This window comes from Antedon mediterranea, chromosome 4 (genome assembly GCF_964355755.1).
Source record: "Antedon mediterranea chromosome 4, ecAntMedi1.1, whole genome shotgun sequence".
Lineage (NCBI taxonomy): Eukaryota > Metazoa > Echinodermata > Crinoidea > Comatulida > Antedonidae > Antedon > Antedon mediterranea.
Window position 1 is genome coordinate 17,280,477 of NC_092673.1, and position 18,396 is coordinate 17,298,872.

At 33.9% G+C, this 18,396-nt stretch overlaps 1 protein-coding gene and 1 long non-coding RNA gene across 3 annotated transcripts in view; both read left to right on the forward strand.

The window, feature by feature from the left end:
- LOC140046790 (uncharacterized) overlaps nucleotides 1-12,051 on the forward strand; it is a 33,013-nt gene extending 20,962 nt beyond the window's left edge. The window contains exons 2-11 of one of the 2 annotated variants that reach the window (XM_072091521.1): nucleotides 1,544-1,696; nucleotides 2,279-2,334; nucleotides 3,049-3,142; nucleotides 4,645-4,755; nucleotides 4,948-5,052; nucleotides 5,207-5,494; nucleotides 6,300-6,407; nucleotides 6,959-7,066; nucleotides 7,669-7,753; nucleotides 10,275-12,051. In XM_072091521.1, the coding sequence (XP_071947622.1) occupies nucleotides 5,372-5,494; nucleotides 6,300-6,407; nucleotides 6,959-7,066; nucleotides 7,669-7,753; nucleotides 10,275-10,330 (480 nt within the window). In that variant the 5' untranslated portion in view covers nucleotides 1,544-1,696; nucleotides 2,279-2,334; nucleotides 3,049-3,142; ... (1 more) ...; nucleotides 4,948-5,052; nucleotides 5,207-5,371 and the 3' untranslated portion in view covers nucleotides 10,331-12,051. The remainder of the gene's footprint in view (nucleotides 1-1,543; nucleotides 1,697-2,278; nucleotides 2,335-3,048; nucleotides 3,143-4,644; nucleotides 4,756-4,947; nucleotides 5,053-5,206; nucleotides 5,495-6,299; nucleotides 6,408-6,958; nucleotides 7,067-7,668; nucleotides 7,754-10,274) is intronic. The other variant, XM_072091522.1, reaches the window with a different exon arrangement.
- The window catches only part of LOC140046073 (uncharacterized), an 80,569-nt gene that overhangs the window by 48,167 nt on the left and 14,006 nt on the right, over nucleotides 1-18,396 (forward strand). The gene's annotated exons all lie outside the window — the stretch shown is intronic.

Here is an 18,396-nt window from a genome sequence, read left to right on the forward strand (position 1 = left end):
GGTGCAAGCGCCAGAAGACCGACCCTATGAAAGTGACTTTGGGCCAGGTCTGCGCTTTCCTACATTACCTGTTTGAGTCAGGTCTGCAGGTTCGCACCGTATCCGGCTATCGGTCTGCCTTGGCTGCAGTAATTCCGAATTTTAAAGACGGCTCGACCATCTCTTCATCCCCTGCAATTTCCAGTTTGCTTCGCGGGATGTTTCGAGAACGGCCTCCTACCAAGGCCCTGATTCCACGTTGGGACGTCAATGTCGTCCTAGCCGCTCTTATGCGTCCACCCTTCGAGCCCCTGAGTAGGGCATCACTTTACAACCTGACTCTCAAAACTGCCTTTTTGATTGCACTAGCCTCGTGCAAGCGCAGAGGTGAACTGCATGCTCTTTCTCTGGAGCCAGGGCACATCAGGTTTGAACGGGGTGGCGCGCGGTTGGTTTTTAGGAAAGATTTCCTTGCAAAATCTCAGACATTGAACTTCTCGCCGCCGACTGTGTTTATTCCCACCATTGCTGCATATTCAGGGGTTGAGGAAGACAGACTTTGGTGCCCGGTGCGGGCACTAAAGTTTTACATCAAACGCACAGAGTCCATTCGGGTCTCAGCGTCACATCTGTTCATATCGACAGTTGCACCCTTCCGACCGGCTGCTCGGTCGACGCTGGCAAACTGGGTCGTGGCAGCCATCCGGGCTGGTTACGACTCCACAAATACGCCTCCTCCGGCACATATGCACCAAGTGCGTGGCATAGCCGCTTCATGGGCGCTGTTTGCTGGGGTGCCCCTTCCAGACATCCTGCAAGCGGCATGGTGGCGATCACAGTCCACCTTCACATCCCACTACCTGTCGGATACCTCCGCAAACCAGTCTACGGTGGCGGCTTCAATCTTGAAGCCCAGACACTAGGTATGTATGACAATGTTTACCTTGCCTCCCGCCTCCGACTAGACTCTAGTCCGGTGCTACACTGGCTTATGTTGGTTTATCCAGGTAAGCTAGGCACGATATAGACTACACAAACCAACAGTGGTGTTGGTAGTCTATGAGTGCCGCTTACCTGGATAAACGCCCTCCCTACCGTCCCCTCAGGCAGGTGGTCTTGAGAAATGATGACGATGATAAGTGGGTGTGTCTCACTTGAGGGCGTACTGGTGGCGGACTGATCCATTATCCGACGGGGGTGGGGAAAAATTAATGTTAATAATGTTCTTCTTTTCGTAATGTTTACCTCTTGTCGGAGAGAGAGGCTTATGTTGGTTTATCCAGGTAAGCGGCACTCATAGACTACCAACACCACTGTTGGTTTGTGTATTTTATTAATTTCCTGATATAAAAATAATTGTTTTATTAGTTAATGTTGATACTGTGACACTAATGTGACCATTTATAATGATAACAAGTTCAATATAAGTGCATTTATGCAGAAAACTATCTGATAAATTTGAATAATGAGGGTTTGTTGAAGTAAACTGACAGATACAGCGATATAATATAATTTTGTATTTAAACAGAAGATAAGTAAATATCACCTGCTTGTTTTACAACAGGAATAAGGCTATAAATGTTTGGTTTGGTGTTTTGATGTAGTACTGCAATATCAGACTGCTACTAGACCAGTGGATGGAAGAATCTTGAAATCCATAGCTGACAATTGTAATTTTTTGGTTACCAACAACTTTTTATAAATTCATTTGTGTGAGGTATATATTTTTTTAAAATTTCAGTAGATCTACCTGATTCCCAGTGCTGTATCTGCACATACTATCTATTTCTGAAGTATCATAGGAATATTTGGTAATACAGCATCACATGTGGTGCCTGTATCGTGTAAGGACGTTAAGGGTTAGGTTACTCTAGATACATGTGAAACACATGTGATGTTGTATTACAAAATATTCCTGATTCTTCGGAAATCGATACAGATACAGTACCGAGAATCGGCTTGTAGATTAGTGATGTTAATTCTTGTTACAACTATACATTATTTGGGCTGCTTTGTGAAATGCGTATTAGACTCAATACTCAAATATGCCTCTTCAAAGTTAGCTTGGATATTGCTCCTACTAGATGTATGTTGATATAATGTATTAATCCTCAACAAGTAAACAAAAGCTGTTGAGTGATAATGTGTTTGTGTATGTCATGATCTACTGTATAAACACTTTTTAACAGGCCTACGCAGTTAGTTAAAATATACTGTTTAAATCTAAATGCCCTAAAAAAATTATTTCAGTTAGATATTTTAACAGGAGAGATTTAATGTTTACTATTTTTATTTTAAGAGAGGCATAATTGACTTGATTGGTAAATGAAGACGGTGTATTTTTAAAATGGAGAGGTATGGTTTTCAAATTTATTTAAAATACAAATAAACTAACTTTCAATTATTTGTTGATATTTATTTTACTTTTTAAAATTTAATTTTTATGGTGCTTTTAACAAAGTGTCAAAAAAAAAATATATATAAAAAGACCATAGAGATGTATTGTCCTCCAAAAACATGACAAAATGAAGATTAATTAAATCAGACTTTAAATAGGTTATTTTGTAGTTTTAATAAAGTAAATCTCTTCCATAGAAAAGAAAAACAAACAAAAAAATGTTTTCACTCACAAAATAAATGTTTAAATTCAACCAAAAACCTATTGGCTGGCTGGCAGCCAATTTGACTGCTTTTTGGTTTAAATTACAGTTTTTTCAGGTAAATAATGTTTTTTTCTATTCAATTGTGGATAACTATTATGTGACAATAAAATGGCATATTCAACAAAAAAATGTTTATAATTATTTTTTCAGGGGGACAATACATCTTTAAGTATGAAAAAAATTCAAATTTAAACATGCAATCAGGCCTGTCATGAACAGTGACATTATCTGGCATTCATTTGGTCATCTCACTTTCTAGATCACAAGAGATCTTAAGTTGACTTTTTGAAAGTGTAAGTTAGGTTTTCTTACAGTACAGGGCAATTTCTATATTATTTCAATATAGAAATAGGTAATTCCAAACCTTTTAGGATAATATTGAAGTTTATAATTTTCATTTTGACAGGAACAATTTAGAACAAGCTTTGGTCAGGAATGATTTGGAAACAGTTGAACGACTTTGTAGGACGCAACCAGATCTTGTGAAAACTATCGATGAGGTATAACTAAATATAATCAGACTTTGAATAGGCCTTGGCAGTTTTAATAAGTTATTCACTTCCGTAGAAAAAAAAATTATTTCTCTTTTACTAAAAACCATTGTCTGATGGACAATTTGACGATTTGTTGCTTAAATTACAGTTTTAATTTTTTTTATGATCCAATTTTGGTCAAAGTGATTTGAACATTCTTTTAAATACAATTTTATGAAATTCACATTTTTGCTATTACTACTTTTGCTTTTTCATTTTCCCTCTTTCCTTTTCTATATTAAAAAATTTGTATTTAACACTTTCACCGCCAGGCATTCAATACAGGAAGTACCCCTCACCGCCAGCCATTTTAGATAAATTTACCTGTTTTTCAAAGCTCATAGCAAAGGTGTTTGTAATCAGAATAACATGCAATATACACTCAAATAATGAGATAGAAATAAACTTTCCAATGGTACCAAACACTTTATTGAAATAAAACTGCAATACCACATAATTGTACAAAAAACTTGGCTCACTTTTAGCACTTTAGGCTCAATCGGAGAACAAAGCAGAGATAATGAGGATTTTAGCCTGGCTGCACCGTCTGTCAGTGTCACGATTCTCAACCTATTCTACAAACTAGCCTAGGCCAGGCTAGCTAAATTATCTCCAATTATTTATTACATTTTATAAACAACATTTAGGTACAAATATACCATCACCATCTGGGGATAATAAATACTCATTTTCAGAGTCAGAGTCGGCAAATATTTCTGCAATTGCTTCTCCGCCTTGAGCACATTATGTTGTTTACGGATAGGAGGCCAGCTGGGGTCAATGGCACTAGGGGTTAATAAAGTATCAACATATTTGCGGTCCAGATCGATTTGGATGTTGAAATTTCTATATGCGGTCCATATATACCTGATCTAACAAATTGTGCAATAAAAAGCCAAAGACGGAAATTTCCGTCTTTGGCGGTCTGGCGCTGGGCATTGAAAGACGGAGATTTCCGTCTTCAGCGGTGAAAGTGTTAAAGATGTATTGTCCCCCTGAAAAAAATTATTATTAAAACTTTTTTGTTGAATATGTCATTTTAATGTCACATTAAAATAGTTATCCACTTTGACCAAAAATTAGATTTAAAAAAATATATTTACCTGAAATAACTGTAATTAAAGCAAAAAATAGTCAAATTGGCAGCCAGCCAATGGATTTTTGGTTGAATTTAACCATTTATTTTGTCATTTTATTTAATAATTTTTTTTTTCTACGGAAGTGATTAACTTGATTAAAAGTACAAAATAACCTATTCAAGTCTGATCTAATTAATCTTCATTTTTCATGTTTTCATGTTTCTAAACTTTACTTAAAATGACCTCAGTGATAATAACTGATAATTTATCAATAAAGATGACAAAATTAAGATCATTTACTACAGTACAGTACGTTATTTAGTAATTGTTGTATTGACAGAAATCCAATTTCACACAATTTCTGTTTTTATGATTATGATTCCTTTACAGGATGGAAACACTCCACTGTATGTATATTTGAGTGATGATCTAATTAACCCTACTTTAGCAATCATAAATTGTCTCTTAAATCATGGTGCATCAGCAACATTGCAAAATAAGGTAATTTACAGAGATTTTCTATCATTTTCTACCATTTTCTACCATTCTATTTTTTATTTCAATAATGACGATTAGAATTAGAATTGTTTACTAAATTACTGTATTTAGCAGTAATCGTTACTATATTGACAGAATAAACATCATCTGTTGTCAGTATTATTTATAAACTTCATGATTATGATTCCTTTACAGGATGGAAACACTCCACTGCATGTATATCTGAGTGATGATAGACAAATACAACCTACTTTAGAAATAGTGACATCCCTTGTTGCATCAGCAACATTACAAAATAAGGCAATTTATTTTCTTTGAATAATGACAAGATTATTTTTTACATTATTTAGCTGTAATGGTTGCAATAATTTCCATTGACAGAAAACAAATTTCACATTATAGCTATTATTATAGTATTTATAAACCTCATATATTAATAATGATTTCTTTACAGGATGGGAATACTCCATTACATGTATATCTGAGTGGTGAATTTAATCATACCTTAGAAATAGTGACTTGTCTTGTACAGCACAGTACATCAACCACATTGCAAAATAAGGTATTTTAAAATTTTTTGATTTTTTGTCTGTTTTCAGTATTTATAAACTTTATAATTATGATTTCTTTACAGGATGGGGACACTCCATTACATGTATATCTGAGTGATGGATTTAATCATACCTTAGGAATAGTGACTTGTCTTGTACAGCAATGTACATCAGCAACCATGCAAAATAAGGTAATGTACAGAGATTTAGATCTGTTGTGGTAAACCAGTCTATTGTTTAAAAAATGACAATATTATTTACTAAATTACTTATCCAATAATTGTTGTATTTAAAGAGAAACAATTTCGTTCGCTTACCCTCTAGGAGTTCACAAAAACATGACCACGACCCAGGAAATCAGAAACCCGGGTCAGACCTATGCATATTACATATGATTACTGAATTAGACATTTCATGAGGGGTACCCAACTTATGTACAAAAACCAAAATATAGCGACCTGGGTAGTAAAGCTAGTTTTATTTTTTGGAAGTAACAGAGTTGAGATGGGTTACAGAAATGCTGTTTAGGACTGTTGTTATGACATCTTGATGACGTCGTAAGAATGTTAAAATGCAGGTTTTTCTTGAGCATAGTAAAATTAGCGATATTACAGAAAGTATGATTAGGGAAACAGAAACTATAATATTTGGCAGTGTATGAGATTTGAGCCTGCTACTGAGAATAAGTACGATGAGACGCGAAATATCATTTATTAATAATTATATCTACTGACCACACACATCATAAGAATATAATTTTAGAAGTTTTGCAAATTGATAATGTGTTACCTAAAACATAAAATAATAGACTTTATGGTACACAGGAGGGAAAGTCAATGCATCAATCACTGAGTGGTTATGTTATGTGCAATTTGAATGACTTGCACAATTTGAAATTGCTTATTTTCTTAAGTATTTGATTATCAAAACACATTTTACATATTACAGATGTCTGTTATCAATATTTTAAAAGTCATGACTATGATTCTTTTACAGGATGGAAACACTCCATTACATGTATATCTGAGTGGTAATTATGACCCTACCTTAGAAATGGTGACATGTCTCCTAAATCAGGATGCATCAACAACATTGCAAAATAAGGTAATTTATAGGAAATTGTCAGTGTAATAGGCTAACAATCTATATCTTCTACGGTAAACATTCTCTCCCCCCCCCCCCCCCACTCATTTTATCATAGGCCACAAGAAATTCTATTGTTTCTGATGTTATTCTATAATTTGTTAATGTTATACAATGTTAATTTTATGGTTCACATCTCATCAAAAGTTCTCTAAAATGTGTGGCAATTTTGATACCTTTTATACCCCCTTTGCTCATAGGGTGTACAATTTGTATATTTAATTCTCTGACACATATCATTATCTCTATGATTCATTGTACAAAATTAAATAAATTATTGAGGTGCCCATACACCATATTTGTAGTGGGCCCTTTTAAGCCTCAGTTGAATTACACAATCAAAAATGGCAACTCCTGTGGCAGGCCATTGCTCAAATAAACTGGATATTTTGTGGAGAACATTTGATATAGTCCACAATATCAACTTTCAAAATGTTTACTGCTATTGCAAACAATTCACATAATGTCTGTTGTCATTATTTATAAACTTTATGATTATAATTCCTTTCCAGGATGGAAACACTCCATTACATGTATATCTGGGTGATAGATATCACCCTACCTTAGAAATGGTGGCTTATCTGAAACAGCATGGTGCACCAGTAACATTGCAAAATAAGGTAATGTAAAAAGAATTGTCAGGACAATCAGCTGCGGAAACATTTTTTTTGTTTCGTTGTTTATCAATAATGGCAATTATTATTATATTATTTAGATTTACATATGTGAACTTTATTCAATCAATCGTACATTTGTTTAGGTGTCTAGAAAACTCAGATCTCGAATATACCTGAGTTTTCTAGATCTAGAAAACTCGGATATCTGACTTTTCTAGTTCCAAAATGGAGTTTTCTAGACACCCCATTTTTTTGGTATTATAATGGTAAACATAATAAAGTGTATTTACAGTGATTTTTACAAAAAAAAAATTAATTATAAAATATATATAGTGATTATTTACAGTAATGATAATAATAAGAATGAATTTAATTATATTGACTATTATTTTTTTCGGTATTTATTTATAATGGTAACCATAATAACGTGTATTTACAGTGATTTTTACTTTTAATAGAAATAGTAAATACTATTCTCGTCTAAATTTAATATTTTGTCCAACGCAGCCAATGATGCTCTATCAACCAATCACTAGACAGTAAATGTTTGAGCCATGATATGATACTGTATCAATTAAAAAATATTCTGATACTCATTTTTATAGGAAGGAAATACACCCATCTCTGTTTTGAAAAATAACAAGCAGATACAGGACCCAGAAAAAAATGAAATTTTAAATTTTTTTGAAAGTAAGTGAAGTTTTAATTATCAAGATTTTGGGGTAAACCAATTTTCATTGCAAAGGACAGATGTTCAATTTCTTTTTCCAATGCTTTGATAAACTGATTTTGAAAATGTTCTCATACTGATCATATGATGAGCTCTGTAAAGGTTGTGCATGTGTAAGGTATCCATGCATTGTGCTATTGAAAAACTCTTTAAACTTATAGAGAATCATTGTGAGGATGTATGTAATTTAATTATAATTTCTGAACCATGCCTTATGTAGATGTGAATGAATTATGCACATTTACAGGTTTGATAGTTTTCTTCTTTCATTAGCATTGACTATAATCACAAATGATACAGTCATTAAAAATACAATTCACGGGGTAGGGGTACAAAAACGGTTTTTAGAGTCAAAGTAATATTGATGGATAATATGGTGCATAATTAGCAAGCAAGGTGATTGTTTACAACTGGAAATGTTTTGTGATCGATTAGGAGCTACCTGTTTCAGAGCATAGATTTCATTTTTATGAGTTATTATAGGGGTCAAAAGGCTAATGATGACCTCTCAATAATTTATTTTGGGATCAATTGCTTACCCTGACCAACCTGTTTCTGTGTATAATCATCAATGCACTATGACGAAGAAGAATGTCCAGAATCCAACTACAAAACCAACATAAGGTATATTAGGGACTTTTAGATTTGAGTGAACGTGAACTAAATCCACGTGCGTCCACATGGGTCGTAGTCGACTGTTACTCGTCGACAGATATATGAACGCAACCTTTTTTGACTCCGACCCCATGATCCTATTTTGGTAATTCTCGCGACCCAACATTGCGTATTTGAGCCACAGACCCCCCCCCCCCCCCATGTTAAGTGACACCTACTGTATAGATGGCCGCAAATGGTACTCTTGCACGTAAAAATCCATATAAATGGCACCTCTAGTCCACTATAATAATAGTTGCTCGCAATTGGAAAAAGGATCGTATCCTACTTTTTCCGCCGGTAAAGACATTTGTGTTCAATGCTAACATCCCGAACCATAAAAAGTCCCCCTCCCCTGGCTAGGAACAACATCGCTATGAGTGTAATTTGAGAGGGACCTGTTTCTATTGAATGTTAATTGTAAATGTTCCCACCGCCGGTACATCAAAGGATGCACTTCAGTCAAGTTACACACTCATTGCAAACTACAGAACATAGTGTCATAGAACCAGTTGGTAGATTATTAAATCCACATCCTAATGGGGATTCCCCACTTGTATATTAGCAACAAACTATGCGTCAAAAGCGTCCATTGGCCCGTTGTCGATTCCCAATTGTGTGTACGCTACTCGCCTCAACATAGGGAAAAACTGTAGATATGTAAAATATAATTAGCCTTTGTAGATTCTACAAAACTGAGAACATTTCACATCTAGATCAGTTTATACTTGCTAAAAAGTTTCAGTATCTGAAACATTCACGATCCATCAATTTGTTTTCGCGACTGAAACATTGGGTCTTGACCCATACTGTAGGTTGCGGAACGGCGGTTTAGATTAAGTGGACATTTATGTTGATTACATTAGCTGGCGATAATAACTACATAAGCTGAAAGGCAATTTTTGTTAATACATTAGCTGTTAACCATTTGCTGGTAGCTGGTGTTGATTTTGTATTCAAATAATTATTATGATTATTGAGCTGTCGAAAAAAAATTAATAAATCCAATGTGCTTTATAAAAAATAATACTATAGAGTTCTTGCACTCGGGTATTAATAGAATATTTCAAAAGTTGTAACTTGAAAGTTTTATACATTACTGTATGTGAATTGAATTGATATTCTACAGTGAGTGTACTGTATGTAAATGAGATTTCTAGCATACTGTAAAACATGGAAAAGAAGCCCATAGGCTTTTTTAGGACTCCTGGATGGGCGTCTTTTTAAGATATATGATAATATGATCAGGATGATAATGACATAGAAGTTGGTGATATTGAGGATATTACTCAAAAATTTAGGATTTATAAAACAAAGAATATAATAACGTACCTTATTATTATAGGAATAAAATAATTAGAGTGAGTAGGTTTTTGTTGTTGTTGTTTCTAAAAGCTGATAATAGATATAGAAAATATTATTATATTATAATCATATTCAAATAATGATGATTATTAAACAATACTTATAACAATGCTGAATTTATTACTTGAAATTTGAAAATGATTTTGTGGTTTTTCATGAATTTTTATTCATAAATCTTAAAACAGTAATTATGATAAGAATGCTATCTACTGAATTTATTACAAGAAATTGGAAATGATTTTGTGGCGTTCCAGGAATTATACTGCAAACTTATTCAAATAATGATTATGATTTCAACAATATTTATGATGCTATCTACTGAATTTATTACATTGGAAAATATTGTGGTGTTTTATGAATTTATATTCATTATTCATAATCTTAAAAAAACAATTACAATTTCCACAATAATCATGATAACTGTTATACTAAATTGATTGATACTGTTTTTCATTCGTATAGATCTCTCAGAGGATGTTGAAGACTTAAGTCACAGACTTAGCCCAATGATGCAATAAACATGGACGTTCTATTCATACAAGAATTAGACAAAGTGTTAAAGTGTTGAAAACTGGTACCAGTACAATCTACCTGTTAACTCTTTTATCTGTGAATTGAGTAGCGATTTGGTTGCGATGTAATGTTAGCGTGTCATACTAAATTTCCCCTTGTTTTATGAGAAAGTATCCCCTGAATAGGGGTGTCCTAAAGAAGGGATTTACTCCAGTAGTAAAGAGGAGGGATGTGTCCCCTGAATAGGGTTGTCCTAAAGAAGGGGTTTGCTCCAGTAGTAAAGAGGAGGGGTGTGTCCCCTGAATAAGGGTGTCTTAAAAAAAGTGATTTACTCCAGTAGTAAAGAGGAGGGGTGTGTCCCCTGAATCTGGATGTGTCCCCTGAATAGGGGTGTCCTAAAGAAGGGGTTTACTCCAGTAGTAAAGAGGAGGGGTGTGTCTCTTGAATAGGGATGTGTCCCCTGAATAGGGGTGTCCTAAAGAAGGGGTTTACTACAGTAGTAAAGAGGAGGGGTGTGTTCCCTGAATAGGGGTGTGTCCCCTGAATAGGATTTCAGTGTACTAAACAGTACATGAATGTTGGTAACAAAGAAAAGACGACAAAACAAATACTGGAACATTTACAAAAAATAACAGTAGGTCTACAAGCATGTGGGTATAAAACATTGCTACTGTTCCTGTTGCAGACATTACATATTGCTATATTTAGAGATAAGACCATTTTAACTGTTTTTATATTTTGTTGTGCATTTATATTAGAGTCTCTATGTTGAGATTACAGGCAAAAATCAAATGACAAACATACATTTTTTGAATAAGAATTGATTTAAGTAAGAAGAATATGTGCTACCCCAGCCCTCATGCCATAAACGAATAATATATTAATAAATTAATTTTAGATTATAATTAGAATGTCTTGAGGAACAAAATATCTCAACTTAAATAATATGCCTATTTTCTTACATTTTGAAATAAACTATGAATATTATTTTCCCATGAAAGAAATTTATCAAACAAGACTAAGTTTCTCTACTTCATTTATTACATTCTATCCAATTAAGAGATCCAATTTTGTTTAAAATGTTCCTTCTGTTTTGAAAAATAATTTAAAAAAAATAAAAATAATCCACTCTTGATTCCCCTTTTTATAAAAAAAATATTTTCCCCTGAAGGAATTCAACCTTGCTTGTCAAATGAAACGACAACATTATAGTACAGTACAGTAAATGAACTGAGATTAGATATTAATTCAATTTTTTTTTTAACTTCAGAGAATATCCAGTTAATTATATAGTTTTATATGCAGAATTACAAAACCAAAAATATATGCAAATGAGACCAGGTAAACGGAAGAACAGAATCAGAGCCATATATATAAAGTCGTAACTATATATATATGGCTCTGAACAGAATTAAATCCTTGCACCCTCTAATCCTTCCCCTTACCACACTAGACATAGACACAACTGTTAAATCTCACTGTGTTACTAAACGCCACTTCTCTAGCCCAGTTCCATATTTGATCCGATTATTAAACAAACAATGCTTAAATCTAAATTAATGTTTGATTAATTGTTTATACAGTAGTGTTCAATTTTTTTGTACAGTACTAAATTATTATATTTGTTATGAATGAATTTTATAATGTCTATTTGTTGAATGAATATATTTTGATGTTTTTTCACTTTTAATTCAATTTGAATTAAACTCAATTCAGTATGCTGCTATGTTTTAATGTTATTCATATTTTTTAATAAATACTAAATTATGAATGAAAAACTTATTTGTTTATTTGTAAGGATAGTGTTTTTTGAAGGGGGAGATTTTAACATCGAGGATATAAAATTATACGTTCTAGCTATTGTTAAAAATGTATTGTATATTATAGGAATAATAATATCCATTTCAACAACCCGCTGGAGGTCGAGTAATAAAGTTCTTCGATAATATTGCAGCGATAAAAATATGTAGACAAATTGTGATTGCGCCCTCTATAAAAAATAAAGTTTTATAAACATCACACGCATTTTATACAGAAAGAATGTCCGAAACAAGAAGTAAGTTTTGTTTCATTATTATCATACCATATCATATACGGAATTCTTTATAATGTGTTGTTTTAATAGCAGGTCTTTTTTTGGATCTTATATTCGTATCCTAGGGCTAGGCTATAGGCCCTACCTAGCTAGCTAACAAACTAGGCCAGGTCAGGTCTAGGCTAGGCCCTAGAATAGTAGGGCCTAGCTAGGCCTCTACTACTACTACTAGCTCTAGGCCGAACCATCTACGTACTACACTACTAGGCCTAGGGGCGCTAGTTCCGTTTCGCACCTGTCTTTTATTTCGACTCCAAATGTGTTAAAGAACTTTATCCTGAATACCACACTTTAGAATTAGGCCTAGACCTCATCCATAAGTACTTTTACAATGGAGAATCACAGAAAAAGTAACAAATATATCCTTTAAATCGATGAAATATACAGACATGTTTCTTGCATGTGGTTTGTGAATTTCGCACACTCCATGTTCAATATTGACATTTCTATGGAGCGCCAAAAGAGCAACTATAATAGAGGGCTAAAAAGGCAGTGGAATGCGCATATTTAATGCATCTATTGGTGAAAATTACGTTCAATTTAAATATATTTTATCAATGTTAATACAACTAAACTGTTGATACTGTACATGGTTTTCGACAAATCGACAAATTCATCATCATAAGATGTACTGTAGGTTATATACCTCAATGATCTAAATAATATCCGTTGTAGTCCTGGACATAGACCAATTAGATGCTGATTTAGAGTCGTTTAATAATGTTCTTTGAAAACAGCACATTATCGCCAGTAACATGTAACAATTGACAAAAAATTGTGAATTAAAACGTGTATTTCGTAAATAGATGCATTAAAAGTAGACGCATTCCACTGAATTTTTAACCCTCTATTATAGTTGCTCTTTTGGCGCTCCATAGAGACGAAAAAAATGAACTTCGTGTATGCGAAATTTGCGAACGGTGTGCAAGAAACACGTCTGTAAAATCATCAATTTAAAGGATTTACTTGTTACTTTTTATGTGATTCTTCTTCATACAAGTACTTATGAGGCTCCAATACTAAGGTGTGGTATTCAAAATAAGTTTGGAGTCGAAATAAAACAGCTAGGGCCAGGCATGGCCCAGGCGATCGGGGAGCCCAATAATGTTGTAAGACGATTGGGACAAGAGACGATCGGGCACAAAATAAAAATGTAGGGTCTCACAACTAAATGACAACTCAAGTCAAACAAATGTTTGTGCTCCCGAAGCCATCTTGCAGAGATGACCAGCTGAGAGTAAAAACGGAGAATATATAACAAGAATGAGTAATCTGCGACTTTTGCATTAGAAATTTGTAACAGAGCGTGGATGCCCGCCCTCATGAGAGCGGATGTATACAGACTAAAGAAGACTTCATTTGACAGTATATTATGTCATATTATTAATAGAATTATGATAATACAGTAGTAGAACCTTCATTTTACGTACGGTACGCGTGAGACCAAAAGACATACGTAAAACATGGGATTCGTAAAATCCAGGTTGACCTTAAATTGACCCCAAATACGTAGATTATAGCTAAAAAGGCTGCCATGTTTGCCTACAGTACTTGCACAGCATGCATGTGGTCACTAGCTAGGCCTTGCCTAGACTAATCTAGGCCAGGCTAGCAGGCCTAGCAAGATGTGAGGCCTAACTAGAAAAGTGCAGTATATACAGGCTGTGCGATGTTTAAATAAAAGTTTTAAAAATAAAATATCAATGTTCTTGTATTTTCCATAATAAAAACAGTCAGTGCTGTAGGTGGAATGCACATGTGTAGCTGAGTTCCTCACACATCCATGGCTTTGTGCTTGTTGTTAAATTGCGCCCTCAATGTAAGAAAATGATGATGTCATCAGTCATTTTAAGCGTACATAAAATCCAGGGAACATAAAACAGAGGTTCTACTGTATATTTAAATTTGATTTCTTTTAATTTAATTTATATTGTTACATGTTTATGTCTCGTCATATTTTTGTGAGGGTCCCTAATGGTCAGCTTCGGCTGGATGGACCACCCTCATAAAATATTGTTGAAATAAAAATAAATAAATAATGCATTTTATAAAACATATTTAATAGCAAACTATGGGTACATTCACTTCTACAAAAAATTATTAAAGATGTATTGTCGCTTGAACACAAAAAAATGAAGGTCAAAATATTCTAAATTTAAATTGGCCATACCAAAGTAATATTAAAGTTATTCACTTTAAGTTGAAAATTTGAGCCAGAAACAAAAATTTTACGTAATTAACAGCTAAATTAATTTGATTACATTTCGTCTGGAAAATCGTCGCGAGCGAAAGTAAACAAAGATTTCAAACCTTGAGTATACATTTGCATGATGCTAATTAGGATTGTTTACAACTTTTCACGGTTGAGAAGATGGTGTTTTCACACAGATCGCGATGAAGTTTTATGATTATGCATACAGAGGAGCCAAATAAGCGCGTTGCATGAGATATGTTTTGATCGAAAACTTTGACTTCCAGTCAAAGTTATTTTTTGAACCAAAAAACATCTGTATTTCAGTTAAATGATTTTTTTTTCTACTAATTTTTGGTGAAAGTTAATAACTATTATGATACTTCAAAATGACCCACTTTTTTCGAAATCTTTTTTTTTTTTTTTGGAATTTGACAAAGGGACAATACAACTTTAAATTAGTTCACAAAGAAAGACCGAACCACAACAACAAACATCTACCAAGCGTTACTCAGCATGGTCTATTCTTTGCTGCGTAATAATCTATGCCTGGTAAATTAAGTAATTTATTTATGATATATATATGTTACATTTAATTAATATTTATTTTTTCTACTAGAAACAAGTTAAATAGATATATTATTAAACTATCCTTCGTGAAAACAAGTCAACAACAATCTATCTGCTATGCCAGGGCTAGGTAGTGCCATTGTTAACCCACTCACTATAGTTCATCCTCATTATCACTTTGGTAATAGTAGTGTACAATGATTGACAGAGTATTGACATATTTCATTTTATTATCACTCTGTGTAAATATAACCTAAATGGTAATATTACAGAGAGTTATAAACTGCTGTGTTCTATTTATTATCTTTGTTTAACATTAGAATACAATGTTAATATTAAATCTATGGTAAAGATTATCTGATAACAAATTGTATAACAGGAACTCAATAAAACAAAACAAACTAATCATTAATAACAATTTCTACCCTGGTTTTCTGTATAAGTGTTATAATGAACTTGTTATCATATAAACTGTCTGACCAGAGCAATATGTAAAAAAATATATTTAGATTATAAAGATAATAAATGTTTGCTAAAGTCTTATGACTGAACCAGACCAGATCAAATGTGAGATAACAAATTACCTACAGTCTTTAATATGACTATGTATAGTCCCCTGAACCAGACCAGATCAAATGTGAGATAAACAAATTACCTATCAGAGGTCCCTGTAGCCCAACAGAAGATTAACCAAAAATGAAATTTCAAATAAAACCAATTTTGACAAATATAGTCAGGGCCGTACACAGGATTTTATTTGGGTGGATGCTGATTAATATATTTTGGACCATTTTCATAATATTGATTGAAGACGATAAGACCCTATAAAATGTGGACCTTTTGCAATTGGGGGGGGGGATGTCATCCCCCCCCCCCCCCTGCGTACGACCCTGATAGTGACCCATGAAACCCAAAAAAGAGAGCACATCAACCAGATCTAACATGGGATACCACATAAGACTAATTCAATTCAATTCAATTCAATTCAATTCAAAATTCTTTAATCATCCCACACGGGGCAATTCAAATAAAAAGGTCTGGATTAAAATGATCTTACAAAATATACAAAATATCACAATACACAGAACAAAAAAAAAAAAAAAAAGTCAAGTCAAGGTTCAAGAATTTAAGAGTCGAATAGCCACTGGCAAAAAAGAATTCCTTTTCCGGTTTGTTCTACATGCCGGGCATCGAAAGCGACGCCCATGATTCATGAGCTCGAAATCACTGAACAAGGCATGGTTAATATTTTTTAGAATAGCTCTACTTTTTTCTAGAGTTTGCATGTCACAGAAAGAAGATAAGCTACGAAGTTGACAACCTATTAATTTAGAACTTAAGTTAACAATTCTTTGTAGTGAGTTTTTCTCTTTGACCCTAAGACTAAAAAACCAGCATATAAAGGAAAAAGTTAAAACGTTCTCAATAAAGGAATTATAAAAAACCCTAAGAATTACTTTATCGACATTAAAATGGTTCAGCTTCCTTAACAGATAAAGTCTCTGGTGTCCTTTCTTTACTATTGCCTCTGTGTTTAATTCCCAGCCGAGATTGTCCTCAAATATAGTACCTAGGTATTTAAAGGAATGGACAATATCGACTGGTTCGTCATTTATAATGGATACCCGGGGGTTGCGTCCTTTCTCCTTCCTAAAATCTACAATCATCTCCTTGGTTTTGGTCACATTGAGTTCCAAGTAGGAGTTTCCACAAAATTGGATAAAATCATCTAAAGCGGAACCATGGCCGTCCTGTGAATTTTGAAGGAGAGACAGCAAGACAGTGTCGTCAGCAAATTTAACAAGATGACTATTGTCCTGTTTGCTGCGACAGTCATCCGTGTATATAATATACAGGAGAGGAGAGAGGACGCAACCCTGGGGGGATCCAATACTTGTCATACGTACATTCGATTGTCTTTGGTTAACTAAGACCCTCTGACATCTGTTCGTAAGAAAACTTATAATCCATAATACAAAATCACGTTGAAAACCAAAATTCGAAATTAATTTGTTTGCTAAAATATAAGGGTGCATGGTATTGAAGGCAGAAGAGAAGTTGGCGAATAACATTCTGGCGTGAGATCGAGGCAGTTCAAGGTGCTTGTACAATGTGTTTAATAAAAAAAGCTTGGCATCCTCAACACCTCTTCCAGACCTGTATGCAAACTGCAGTGGATCGAGTTTAGACTCTACAACAGACGTGATGTAGGTTTTAACTATCTTTTTAAAGATTTTCATAACAAGAGATGTCAGCGCAATAGGGCGCAGATCATTCAGTTGTTTTATGACAGTCTGTTTAGGAATAGGTTTTATAATCGATTCTTTCCAAAGATTAGGAACTACACACTGGTTTATAGAGGTCTGGAAGAGGTACCGAAGGACACCACTGAGCTGATCCGCACACGACTTTAATGTTCTGCCCTCAATACCATCGGGACCAGAACTCTTATTTACATTTATATTCCTGAGTAATGTTCTAACATGATCCTCAGAAATAATAATTTCATCTACATGCGGATCATTATTGCCAACAGTGTCGTCTTTTAAATTGTGTTTTTCAAACCTAGCAAAGAAGTCGTTTAATCTATCTGGCAATGCCTGGTCATCAATACCCTCTACATTTATTTTATTTCTTTGTGTTTTATCAGCTGTGTTTATAGACGCCATATGTTTAATTCCTTGCCAAGCACTACGAATACATCCACTACTAAACTTATTTTCAATTTTTCTCTTATACATGTCTTTAGCCTTACGGACAGCTACTTTAACTTCTTTATTTATTTGCTTATTATCATGAGTGGTGCCTTGGTAAAAAATCCGTTTTTTCTTATTTAATATGTCTTTCAACTCTTTCGTAACCCACGGCTTATTATTTGCAAAAACGACAACCTCTTTTTTCGGTATTACTGAATCAACACAATAATTTACATATGATGTTATAACATCCGCCATTTCGTTTAGATTTGGTGACGACTCATAAAATACTTGCCAATCAGTGCATTCAAAACACCCTCTTAAACGTTCGATACTGTCCAAAGTCCACAATTTAACAGTCTTGACTATTTTGTCCTTCCTCTGGATAACTGGGACATATTTTGGAATCAGATTCACACAATTGTGGTCCGACGCACCAAGCGGTGGTAATGCCACGGACCTATATGCGCTTGGAACTGTACCGTAGCATAAATCTATTGTTTTATCTTTACGAGTAGG